The 13,525-nt window shown below is 39.9% G+C and overlaps 3 protein-coding genes across 5 annotated transcripts in view; 2 read left to right on the top strand and 1 right to left on the bottom strand.

Moving 5' to 3' along the window:
* Positions 1-4,076, top strand: part of LOC105251314 (sushi, von Willebrand factor type A, EGF and pentraxin domain-containing protein 1) — a 36,890-nt gene extending 32,814 nt beyond the window's left edge. For both annotated transcript variants that reach the window (XM_011258012.3, XM_011258011.3), the window contains 5 exons: positions 271-908; positions 1,563-1,912; positions 2,099-2,301; positions 2,481-2,594; positions 2,902-4,076. In XM_011258012.3, coding sequence (XP_011256314.2) covers positions 271-908; positions 1,563-1,912; positions 2,099-2,301; positions 2,481-2,594; positions 2,902-2,933 — 1,337 coding nt within the window. In that variant the 3' untranslated portion in view covers positions 2,934-4,076. The remainder of the gene's footprint in view (positions 1-270; positions 909-1,562; positions 1,913-2,098; positions 2,302-2,480; positions 2,595-2,901) is intronic.
* A 12-nt stretch (positions 4,077-4,088) lies between these two features.
* Positions 4,089-4,726, bottom strand: LOC112638035. Its single transcript, XM_025408927.1, has 3 exons — positions 4,684-4,726; positions 4,487-4,558; positions 4,089-4,418 (listed from the first exon to the last, which is right to left on the bottom strand). Exons 1-3 carry the CDS (start codon positions 4,724-4,726, stop codon positions 4,129-4,131), a joined length of 405 nt encoding a protein of 134 aa, XP_025264712.1. The 3' UTR covers positions 4,089-4,128.
* A 1,986-nt stretch (positions 4,727-6,712) lies between these two features.
* LOC105251468 lies at positions 6,713-11,333 on the top strand. 2 transcript variants are annotated; one of them, XM_020027583.2, is made up of 5 exons: positions 6,713-6,953; positions 8,258-8,329; positions 8,414-8,726; positions 9,475-9,920; positions 10,002-11,333. In XM_020027583.2, the coding sequence occupies exons 3-5, from the start codon at positions 8,513-8,515 to the stop codon at positions 10,572-10,574; spliced, it is 1,233 nt and encodes a 410-aa protein (XP_019883142.1). In that variant the 5' UTR covers positions 6,713-6,953; positions 8,258-8,329; positions 8,414-8,512; the 3' UTR covers positions 10,575-11,333. The 2 variants fall into 2 exon arrangements, with proteins under 2 accessions (XP_019883142.1, XP_019883143.1); XM_020027584.2 differs by lacking the exon at positions 6,713-6,953 and adding an exon at positions 7,132-7,440.
* The last annotated feature ends 2,192 nt before the right edge of the window (positions 11,334-13,525 follow it).

Genomic DNA, 13,525 nt, shown 5'->3' with positions numbered 1-13,525 from the left:
CAACAAAATAAAAAATTCTACGATGTAGAAATATTCCTTTGGAAATACACTTTGTAAATGCAAGATTTTTTATTAAAAAAAAGATACAGTTAATACTCTTAAGCAATTTAGTATTAAAAAAATTTCATACTCAATTTTAATATAAAAAATAATTTTTCAACATATCTGTTATAATTAGATAGCCGATAAATATATTGAAGAAAAACATGTTATCGATTCCTCTAAAATATCATAGTATGAAGAAAAATCTGAATCGTATATTCTTTGCAGTACCATGCGCGGTGGGCACTTATTATGACGAAGAAACGATGCAGTGCGTGTCCTGCCCGATGGGCACTTATCAGAGCGAGTCCGGGCAGTTGAAATGCAACTCCTGCCCGATAATCGCCGGTCGTCCCAGCGTGACGATGGGTCCTGGCGCTCGTAGCGCGGCTGATTGCAAGGAGCGATGTCCTGCCGGCAAGTACTACGACGACGTGGTCGGTCTCTGTCGCAACTGCGGTCACGGGTTCTACCAGCCGAACGAGGGCAGCTTCTCGTGCCTGCTGTGCGGTCTTGGGAAGACCACGAGGACCGCCGAGGCGGTGTCCCGCGAGGAATGTCGGGACGAGTGCGGATCCGGACAGCAGTTGGCCGTCGAGGGAAAATGCGAGCCCTGCCCGCGTGGCACCTATCGCACACAGGGAGTGCAAGCGTCCTGTCAACCTTGCCCTCTCGGTAGAACGACTCCGAACATGGGATCTGCCGCGATCGAAGAATGCTCGCTTCCCGTCTGCGAGCCCGGAACTTACCTCAACGGAAGCCTCAACGATTGCATAGAGTGCAAGAAGGGAACGTATCAGTCGGAACCACAGCAAACCTTCTGCATCCCTTGCCCGCCCAACACCAGCACCAAAGGATCCGCTGCTGTGAGTTTCTTTTCTTCTTTTTCTCTCTAATATTAATATAATTCCGGAGATATTAAATTAACAGGGTGTCCCATTTTAACTTTCACGCTCGAATATCTCGAAACCATGGCGGTGAAAATATTTTAAACAAAAGTTGTATGGTTTTAAGGTTGTATGGTGTTTTCTTTACACCAATTGATTCCTCTTATTATTTTGTACATAAAAGTATTAAGGTAAGATAATCGAAAAATGAATATTTTACTAGATATTTTATGTAAAATTAAGAAATTATTTCAAGTCCTATAACTCGAAAGGTTCTCACTGAAGAAATACTTTATTATAGTGTTTTGAAAAGCTCTCGAGATAAGCTATAAGAATAAGTAATAAAAAATAGAGGGTTCCGTTTAAAAAGTTGAGGGTGATCTTTACTTAACCTTGAACGACTTTTCAAGGTAAAACCAATGACACCATCTTATAGCCCCCTTAAAACCATACGACTTTTGTTTAAATCATTTTCACCGAAACCGCCATGGTTTCGAGATATTCGAGTGTGAAAGTTAAAATAGGACACCTTGTATATGCGGCAAATAAACGAAATAAAAATAAAATGAATGAATGAATAAAAAATTGAAATAACGCTACTAATATTTACTAATATTTACTGTCTGTTGACAGACGAAAAAATCAGACTGCACGAACCCGTGCGAGACGAGCAGCGCGGAGATGCAATGTGACGCAAACGCGTATTGTCTACTTATACCTGAAACGAGCGACTTCAAATGCGAGTGCAAGCCCGGATACAATGGCACCGGAACCGTCTGTACGGACGTTTGTCTTGGCTACTGCGATAACGAGGGTGTCTGTCTGAAGGACTCGCGCGGACAACCCTCGTGCAGATGCAGCGGCAGCTTCACTGGCAGACATTGCACCGAGAAATCTGAATTCTTCTACATCACCGGCGGCATCGCGGGAGGCGTTATTCTGATAATCATCGTGGTGCTGCTCGTCTGGATGATTTGCGTCAGGTTAGCGTAAAAAATTGAAGCTAATCCACGAGAGTCTGCAATAATCACGATCTAGAAATACTATCGAAAATAGCTTTCTATCAATTAATAATTATCAATGTTAAAAATTCAATACTCTTCTTATCGGTTAATTTTATAAATTAATATTTGATGTCGATAACTGTCAGCAATATTTCTATTCAACAGAGCGTCCAGGAAGAAGGAACCGAAGAAGATGCTCACCCCAGCGACCGACCAGAATGGTTCTCAGGTAAACTTCTATTATGGTGCGCCCACACCGTACGCCGAGTCGATAGCGCCGTCACATCACAGCACATATGCTCATTATTACGACGACGAGGAGGATGGATGGGAGATGCCCAACTTCTATAACGAGACTTATATGAAAGGTGAGCTGAAAATATTCTACGCGCAAACTCAAGATAACAATTTACACTGACGTAATGTCGCGCGAGGTAAATATTACAATAGTTATTTTCGCGAATGAAATATACGACTCGAGATTACATTATGTTTTATATCGCAATGCGTTCTGCGAGCGCTCATTAATCTCTCTTTCTCTTCACAGAGAGTCTGCACAACGGCAAGATGAATAGTCTCGCCCGATCGAACGCCAGTATTTACGGCACGAAAGACGATCTTTACGACAGACTGAAGCGTCATGCGTATACCGGTAAAAAAGGTACAATCCCGCAACTACCTTCGTAATCATACTAATCAACGCCGTTGCTCATCGCACGTTTGGCGATCGTCCGAAAATTACTGCCGACAGGATCGGATGCAACGCACGGCCTTGCCGGCCATTTATTTATCGATCGATTTCAATTCGACGCGTACACCTCGTCTTTTTACCATCATAGAACACGTAACAAATTTCCGTTATTACTTGATTAACGTAACGACAAATTGCTAAGCCGTCACAGAAAGCTATCACAGAAACGAGCGTGTTGCGGCGCAGGAAATAACATTACGAAATGTCCATTTTGCAGATAAGAGCGACAGCGACAGCGAAGGCCAGTGACCGGGTAGAACCGAATGACTTTCATGCCAACGTAGAGTACGAAAATGCGAGAGATATCGGTGTAATCGGACGAAGCGACGACGGTATCTCATCCTTCGTGCGACGTCGCCGTCGTTGCTCCAACCCGATCGACGGATCGTGTTATTTATTACATACTCCTCGATAAGACGGCGCCGAGATCCGCGGTCGTCTAGATCGGGCGACCGGACGTGACGAGAGAGGAGAGAGAGAAAGAGAGAAAGAGAGAGAGGGAGGCTCGATCGGAGCCGCGGAATCTCGGAATCAAGCCGTCGATCCGCAAGAGACGCGCGTCCGGCGACCGACGCAAGAGTCCTGGAACGACGATCGGCAGATCGTGCCCCGATCGTCGCTTCGGCACGCGTTTACTCGAAAAGCCAGAAGTCCGAGGCGCGTAAAATAAATAAAATAAAAAAACGAAACAAATGGGACCCGTCCGTCCTTCGTGAAGTGAAATTCGATGCGTGTTCAATGATTATAAAGAGACTTATGCGCGAGGTTGTAATTTTTTTGTAATTTAATAGACATATGTGCGTTAAGGACCATCACCATCACCATCATCCCCGTTCCTTCCCCCCCCCCTTTTTTATTAACCCGTACGATTAACGGTGCGTACGTGAGAGAAACTGTGTGTGCTTGTATATGTTAATATAACTATATACGTGCGTGGATTTATATTTTGTTGCTCGAAAGAGGTATACGCATCATCGTTGTAATATAATAAATGCACGAACGCGGACGAGAGAGGGAGGGTTGAGAGTTTGGCGAGATTTCAAATTTCATTTCAGCGAGTGCGAGGGAATCAGGGGTGGAGAGAAAAGGAGAGGTCTCGCCTGAAAATGACGCCTGCGACGTGAGAAGATTTGATTCGCGATGATTGAAGAAAGTTTGGGAACTTTTACAGTGTACTCTCTCACGCGACGATAATCTCCTTGTAAAAACGGGAATGTAAAGAAAGCCGCCAGACGTACGCAAACGATGAACTCTGTTTTGCGTTGTCTGCGCGGCGAGTGTGCACCGAACCACGCTGTTTTCTCATTTATGTTGTAAAAACTTTAACAAATAGTTGTTTTTTATTAATAAAATGTATTTCAAATAAAATGTTGCCCTATTCCCATTTTATTCATACTCCGTACATAAGCGTATTATAAATTATCTTGTAAGAATGCTCCGAATGCTATTCATTTGAACTCAGGTGCAACAATTTATTTGTAGTCTCTCCATTTATTTTTATCGGTATCACTCTGTGCATTCTCTGTTTAAAATTCAGATTAGTCTTGGCTTTATCGATATTCAATCGAAACATGTCGTACGACGCAATTTTACTTATCATTCTCGGATCGATGCGACTATCCGCGTTAACGCCTACAAAATCGGCGTCCTCGCCAATTGCGTCACATCCCTCGCATTCATTGTCACAGTCAATTGGGACGTCAATGGAACCCAACCTTTCACCCTCTTCTATTTCTGTTATATTAAAAGAAAATAGAATAGCATCGAATAACGTGGGATGGAATATGAAATGAGAAACGTACTATGTTGATTTTTCTGCTCCAGAATATTAAGCGCCCTGGTAACATCCGCATCATTCCGATCGTGCTTCAATACTTATTAGTAAAATTAAATTTTGATGTGATTAAAATTAAACTTATCTATCAGTTTACTAATTTTAATTTTAATCAGATGATAATTATGTACGTACAGTATTAAAGTAAAATTAATTGATCCTTACGTCGATTTGCAAACTCCCGAGCTTTTGCATAATCTCCAGTCATTAAAGTAATTATAAACTAAAATATGCCAAGCTTGGTTAATATTTAGCAGAGAGCAGGAGAGAAAAATAATTTTTAAATTCGTGTATTTAATATTGATATAATACTTTTATACGATCCTCATAATTGGCATCTTGTTTTCGATTCATCATAAATGTTGCATTTGAGAGTACTTTTTATTTTCGCACTCTACTGATAATCATTTTTAATCCAAGATAAGAATTCACAGAATTGTATTTATCGCACATCTGCAAAGATCTGCACAGATTATGGAATATAATACTTTATAATTCTTCAAAATAAAATCTACAATCTTACTTGTTTGTCCTTTGTATATTATGAAAAGTTTAATGAAATTTTTATGAAAATTTAGTTTTATGAAAATTTATTTCACGCTAAATACAATTTAAAATATGCCTGATCAATAAAAAAAAACAATTGCCATAAGACATGTTCAAATGTCACGAATATACATACATAATACACATATTATACATACATATTCATTAATAACTTAAAATTAATTTAATTTAATCAGATAAAAAAGCTTCAATTTTATATAACTTTTCTCCAAAATATATATTTCAGTTGTATTTGTAAGATTAAATATTGTGGAAAAATAGTATGGAAATGAAATCTGGCGAAATTCGTTGAACCATTACAGAATTATCTGATGTCACGTAGGGAATCCCATTTCGGAGACTGTATTAGTTTGCGAGATGTGTGTTTATGATAATTATATACATGAGCAAAAGGAAAGATCGTTGGAATGCGGTATGCGTCACTGCAGAGACCCTTCAAAATTTATTCTCTTTCCTTATATACCGAATTCATGGAAGAAACCGGCTTTCGAAATCGGAATCTTAATGTATAATATCTCTAAATAGGTGTTTCTTAAATTTAATGCACAATTTTTTACTTATTTTTTTATAAATTTGTTTTTTATACAATATTTATATTTATAATTCGTAATCAACGTTAAATAAAAATAAATGTTGAAAATTCGTAACAATTATCTATTTTGTTAAATAATTGTAAAATTGTATTTTCTCAATTTCCCAATGATATTATAAAAGTACACATCGAGTCTCTCAGTATTATACTGGCAACTCCATCTAGTCGCTATTTAGTTACTGCTCTTCGTAACTTGGTTGCAACCGAGGCACGATAACATTGGACGATGTATTATTAAAGTAGTAACTTTATTGCTGTCATATTACTATATATGTACTTTGCGAGCGATATTTAATCTTATCGTCGCAATATTTTGCGTTTCTTTTTTGAACAGTATTTTGTACGCATGTTATATTATATATAATTTTCTTTCTCTCTTTCTCTTTTTTTTAATAATGTTAAAGAAAGAATCAAATTTGATATAAGATTTTTGTCAATCAGATTCATTCGCATCGATCTCCCGTTCTCCTATTTGTTGCTGAGCAATTACTGTTGCATCCGGTTGCCATACTTTCTCTGTCCGAAATTTCTCGAGATAGTAACTCCAAATTGGATCCCTACCTGAGACCCACTCGCCGCTATATTATACAATAGCACGTGATTAATTCTGTCTATCTATGACTCATCGATATATTATCGAGAGATTTTTTGTTATAAACAACGATGATACGGCAAAATGAAGTGTATCCGGCTGCTCTGGACGATTTCGATTTCGAGAAGTAGAAATAATAGTGAAATTACGCTTGTTACAATAAATGATCGATAACATGAAAGCGGCATGGAAAAAACGCCTGGAGTAACAGGCGGCAGCAGGCGAGAAAGCACGCGAAGGAACAATAAATTATCGACTCCCAAAGAGATTATCGTCTCGAATTCCGCACATGACGTGTTCCGGACGGTGCGCCGCGACGGCGCCGCAAATCGCTCCGATTCGTACGCGATGAGCTCACCGCGGCTCCGATTCGCCGCGGATGACGTCCACCACGACGGTACGCTCTCCCAACGCCGTCCCGTGACGTGGTTTAACCCGGTACTACCGCCTCCCGAGCCGCATTTCAACGGCGACGATCAAAGCGACTAGACACGACAGACTTGTACGCAGCATCCCACGCACGTCCACCTGATTCTGACACATCGCCCGCGCGAGACGAGCGAGGGAAAAAGGGTTTGTTACCAGTGCGAGCAAACGACGAATCGATCGTTTCTGATCTCCTTTTCCGCAGCTTTACTCAGCCCCCAAGTGGAAGGTACACCGACACCAATCGTCCCAGGGAGGGTAAGTAAGTCATTGTTTGCGTCCGCTCGAGATCCCGTGATTTCTCGATATATAGACGAGCGATTCGCGCGCGTTATGTAATCACCTGGCCGAGCGAGTAGATAAAGAAATAAAATAACGTCTCGCCAGACCGTCGACGGGAAGCGCGCCGACTGTTGAAAAGTGCTGCGTAGTCGCGGAGGATCGATTGGGGCGCGTGTTGACGTCGTCGTCGTCGTCGGCGCGACTATATATTTTCGCGTCACACGGATGCGTAATTTCTTTTAGAGTGTTTCCGACGATAAGGTTGGCCTTGCGAGATCAGAAGCCGGGATCGCAAATTCCGAGGAACGCGCCGCGGAATGATGTAACTCGCGTCGATCCCGCGAAAATCGGAGTCACATGCTTTCAGACGCCACCACAGAGTTACGTAACCGGTCGGCTTAGATGACGACTCGTCGTTTTTCCCGCAGTGCGCCTTAAAGTCGGATACGTCTCGGGAAAACGCGTGAGTTGACGTTTGACAAGAATTATTTATGTAACGAGGAAATGTTTCTCCTTATTAAGTGGCCCGATGAGATAAGGCGCGATTACGTTTAAATTACCTCGGGAATGATGAAAATGAAAAAAATTTGTCGCAAACTCTTAAAACGATAACGTGTATCGAAAACAACAAGCCATATTTGCTTTCCTAATGGCTGAACTAACATGTACAATCGCGAAAGAAGATGTATACAGATAAGATAAATTGCATACACACACACACACACACATATATATAGGAAGTCGTGACGCAAGATTTTGGAGCGGCTCGCAGATGACTAAGCAGAATCGCATGAGAGGTTTATCATAAGTCACGATTCGGTATCAATTTTTGCCGAGCGAAAATTGACTTCCAATTCGTTAAAATAAATTTTATCTAATTAAAGAACTGCAAGATTCCTGGAACACTTTACATATGCGACGCAGATATAATCATTTAACTTAAGATAGGATCGACTTCTCGGAACATATACCAGAACGATGTTATCGTGATAAATTACTATTTTGCTTATTGTTCAACGTAAAGACAGAAATGTGGATGTTGCTTGATATAATTTTATCAGATTATATGTATAATAAATGTAATAACTTTCCGTGTTTCTTGGAATTGTTATCGATATAATGTATTAAAAGCGCGCCCACGCTATAGATCCACCCACTAAAATATTTGTACTGAAAGACATTAATGTAATTAACTACCATTTGTAAATAAATTTCGCAACGTCAGATATGATTAAACTGACAATTTGATTATCGCACTGAATCGGATTTATCTATTTTAGGTTTCCAAAATCCCTCCCATCTACGAACGTCCAACAACCAGCAACATTTCAGAGGAAGGAGGTGTTCATAACGTAAGTACTGCTCGGAGAGAACCCTGAAAAAGGATCTGGGACTCTCGGACGATCGGATATTCACGGCAAGATGCCACCTTTTAGGTATCAAAATCATGCAACCGTCAGCCGCAGCCGTTATCTGTTACTCGTGGCGTGAGATCGCGGCCACTGGGCGATGTCACCTCGACGAAGGTGGAGACGATGCCTCTCCTAAGCCCGACAATGGAATCCGAATTTTTGAAGGCGCCCTGGACGTTCCCGCGCACAAAAACAAATTCATCTATAAAAGAAGAGGGCACCGCAACATTCCCCGCTTGGGAGGAGGACTTTCAGGATCTGAGCAGTTGGTGCATGGACCCGTTCCAGGTTCAATGCGATTTTCGTATAGGTGAATCGACTACGTTTAAACTATCAGGTAATCTATACATGTTTATACAGAAAAAAAATTGCACTATACTATAATTTTTATTTTGTTCCGACTTGAAAAATAGATGGTCCCAATAAAAAAATAGACATGCCTATGGCAGAACTTTTGATTACCATAAACTTTGAACTTAAATTTATGTATTCCCAATCCTCTGTGGAAATCTCCATTACACATAAATATAATAATTACCACATCTCTTATTTATAATAAATATATTAACATCAGATTAGAAAATTGTTTTCTAATGAAAAAATTATTGAAAAAAAACTTTAATAAAAAAATTTGATATCTTCTGATGTTTCAACACTATTCATAATAAGAAGTGTTCTATTGGTTATTTTTTACTACTTCAAGTTGAAAAAATAACAACAATTTTTTGATATAGATACGAGAGAAAGAACAAGAAGAAGAATGCTTATTTAACTTATACAACTTTACACGATAGATTTATGATAGCGATAATATTGAACATGTGAGGATGTATGACCTCTTGTGATGTTTTGATTATTATTTCAAAATTTTGTTAGTTTAATTTCAAATTTATTCGGGCTGAAAAAGCACAATAAATTACCGGAATGTTTCCAATTATTTAATTTTGGTTACCTTTGCGTTTTTACTTGAAATGACAATAAATCGTTCAATTGTCGCTCACAGGCTTTTTAACTAAATTAATGTTAATTGTTTTTATTTTATTAATTGCGAGAGCGAGTGGAATATTCGTATGACTGTATTCTAGGTACGAAATACGAGGGTAACGGCGTTTCGACTGTGGAAGAGGAGGGAATATTAAAGGATTTGAAGAGTGCGACTGATGATGAGAAGCTGAATTTAAAAATGAATACCGTTAAGACAATCGAAGAGTCAGGTGACAATCGTCATTTGCTGCTCTCTCCATCAGAACTGGTTAACGACGGATTAGGATATAACAACGAGAAGAAGAACGCAACCAGCTCGTGGTTGATGTCACCCGAATCTGTAGCTTCTACAAGTACCGCATCGAGTAAACAACGTAACGCAGATGTCGACGCGATGCTCCAACCCGAGTATCGCGCGGGCGGCGATTTGGCCTGCCCGACTTCACCTTTGGACACCATCGCAGATCAGCGCGAGATGTGGGATGAGTTACGTACGATCGAGACGACCGGATCGGACACCTTCGACCTGCTGTCATACCTCTGCGACGTAAGTTGCCGGTTAATTAATCACGTTAAAATTTTCCTATGACCAATTTTCGACACTGATGAAATCATGACTTCGTTGCAGGATGAAATGCGTTCACTGGAAGGCAGTACCGATTCCTCGGCCATAAAACTCAGGTCGCACGCGACGGTGTTACCACCATTAAGCTCGTTTACTCCCACGAAGGTGAAGATTGAGGAGGAGACCAACGAACCGATACAACCAACGCGTCGGAGGATGTCAACACGTGCAACGTCGACGGTGACTTCGTCGTCGGTAGAAGCTCCTCCCGTCTTCCGTAGATCGGAGAGGACGAGGACAACTAGTATCAAGGAAACTAGTAGCAAGGAAACGGAGGCAATCGTCAGTAGAGCAAAGACGAGGGACAAGAACGGAAGGAAGAGGTACTACGAAGAGAGCGAGGATTCCGAGGACGATATCGGCCTGTCGCAGTATAGGGAGTGTCGGGAGAAGAACAACGAGGCATCGCGAAGATCGCGGATGAATAAGAAGGCCAAGGAATCGGAAATGAGCGTCAGGGCGATCGAGCTGGAGAGGGATAACAAAGTACTGAAGATGAAGGTCGAGGAGCTGGAGAAATTGGTGACGTCGATGCGCAACGCGTTATTACGATCTGCTTTAAAAGGGGTGTTTTAAGAGCACACGCGTTACTACACTTAATATCTAGACGTACACGAGTTGTCACGCGCGCGCGCATAATTCATTAATAACCTACACGTATATTTTTCGTTTTTTTTATGCATACGTCATCTCATTACGCGATGCCTAAGGAAATTATGTAAACTTTCATGTTGACTTATTTGTCTTAATGGGATTAATGACGCTCTTGAAGCTTATTATTACTTATTACTTTGATGTTGTTTTATCGAGAGACGTTTTTGTTTTTTAATCGATATAACGTCTCCCCATAAAATATCTGTATCTTTGTACAATTAATTTGTCCCGGCTAATCTAATCACGGACAAGCGATAGATTAATTGTACTATTTGCTGCAACGTGCGTTAAAAACTAACGTTTAGCTTGCTATATGTCGGTACACAGAGATACTATATATTATAAGCAAGAGTTTATTTTGCTATAACGAGAAAAGAAAAAAAAGAGAGAGAAAAAGAGAAACACTGAAATTAGAGTGTATTTTACGAAATACATACACACACATACATGTATGTATGTATATATATACATATATTATAAATATATCTTATAAGTTACTCTGTGTATATAATTCAAAAGGGGTACTACACACGAGTGAACAAACAGGCATACAATTTCAAGTGATAATCGATAACGTTATCGAGAAGTAGATTTTAATCGGAACAAAATCGCATAGTCATATATTTTGTTCAGCCTTGTATTGTACCTGATACGAAAAAAAAAAAAAGAAAAAAAGAAGCATGCATAAATATACATATATATGTAGAATTGTATTGCAGACAAGCGTGTATGTAATTAATGACACGCGATTTTCTACTACTAGTGTGTGAATTTGGACGACATTGATACGATGTAAGAAACAAAATCGAAATAAAAACTTTATTTTGAAAAATCAACCAGAACCTAAACACATGCATTTGCGGCGTTATAGCGCCGCAAATAGCGTAGCGTACAAAAATAGCGACGGCGTCATACCTTATGACTCAATGTTTCTTCCATACGTGGCGTCTATATAGATAATCGCGATAGGAGCCTAAATGCCAATCCGGCATTAAAGACGTATAACACGCGATATATTTCCGTAGATTGTTCGGATATTATTAGAGCAGAAATGATCATCGCGGGACCCATGTATGTATGTAGCGATACACGAACACACTACGGTCATGAGATAATTGCAAAATCGATAGAGGTGCTTTATCGATGTAGGTGAGTCGACGTAGCAAACAGACCGGGTTAAATTGTCGCAACAATGTGTGCTGTAATTTTATATTCGTATGAGAGGGAGCGGATGATTTCTGTCCGCGGCGCAGAAACGCATCTGGGAACATCGTCAGAGCGTCGTTTTAACGAGAACGGCGATGAACAAAGAAGAGGTAAGACCTCTTTCTGCTGATTGAATATCCGGCGTCGGATTCTATCGTTCCTGTCTATGACGTAAATTGCGATAAGCGCAGTTTTTCAAGTTGCAAACATAATTACATAATGATAAGTCTCGGAGCATATGGAAATTGAGACACTTGTTAATCACCTGATTTTCTTATAAGTCTATTTATTATTTTCATTCATCGCTCTACTTGGAATAATGATTGTGCAGATTTCAGTTTAGTCTACATTAAATATTTAATATATTACATCAGATATATCTGCAACTATGTAGCATGTTTTGGCACACGCAGTGCCAAACGCGCAAATAGAGAAGATCTATATCAACAAAGCTGCGCGAAAGTTATAGTTTGTACTAAGAAAAGAAAATTCTTAATTTAACTAAGTGCGTTTATTATAGTTGATTATAATTTTTTTAGTTGAAATATTTTAGAATATTTTTATTAAATATATTTAAATTAAATACATATATTTGACTTAAATATTTCAATTAAAAAAACTCTTTTTCCGAGTATAAGAATTGCATATTTCTTCCAATATAACAAACTTGCCTTTTTCCTTGAATTAATTTTCGAATTTTAAACGACTAGAAAGTTTTTCATGTGACAACTGGTGTTTCCTGTCAATATATATAACATGTACATCAAATTTATCTTCTAGAATTTGAAAATATTTAATAAATTGAAAATATTTAACATTAAAATATAAAAGTTTGCAAAAAATAACATTAAACTAAATATTTAATTAGAAAAAATCCATTTGAAAGAAGACACTTTTAAGACGTATTCTGTATGCATGTTAGAAAAAGAGAAAAAAAATTTAGAAAGTGCAATTAAATTGCAAAAACGAATAGATTATAAGAAATTACATTTGAGCATTTTCATTGATCGTATCGTCGTAATCAAGTACGGTAATCATAGTCAGTCTGCCTCAGAATCAAGTGCATATTCCAATGCGCTCATCATACATCGTATATATGTATATGTATGTGCATCGATTGCCCGCATTGCTTTCTTCACCCGCATACCGTTAGACCCATTAATCCCAAGCTATTATTATCATGCTGGCGCATATATTCCCGACTTCGCTTTACGAATCGGAGCGGCAAATAAATCGCTCTTTCATTCCGAACGCTTCAAAGAGATCCCTCCATTTTAAGAACAAGACGCAATCAACGAGAGCATTGTCTACCAGTGACATATGCTAAATTTCCTCTTTCCTCGCGCCCATTTCCCACGCGTCACCTCATCATTCTCCCGCGTCTTACAACAATCCACCGGCCTCATTTTCCATTTCCCATCGTGGGCGTTGCGTTTCCCGCGATGCGACATGTTCGCGAAGCGCCGTCGGTCTGAGCGGCCGCGGGGCTCGCGCGCGCTTTTAAAAGTCCGGCGACGCGCGTCACAGCTGCGACAGAGCTGCGCGCGCAGCGTCCGCGCGGCCGTTCACTGTCAGCTGATAACTCACTACGCTAGTAACAGGTGGTTCATCGCGATTGGCCGAGCGGCGGCGATTAAAGTGCCTCGGCGGCGCCGGCACGTGCGGCC

The sequence above is a fragment of the Camponotus floridanus genome, unplaced genomic scaffold, assembly GCF_003227725.1.
Source record: "Camponotus floridanus strain SB8 unplaced genomic scaffold, Cflo_v7.5 scaffold1, whole genome shotgun sequence".
NCBI classification, from domain to species: domain Eukaryota; kingdom Metazoa; phylum Arthropoda; class Insecta; order Hymenoptera; family Formicidae; genus Camponotus; species Camponotus floridanus.
Note: the sequence above shows the minus strand (reverse complement) of the source record. Positions and strands in the feature narration are given on the sequence as shown.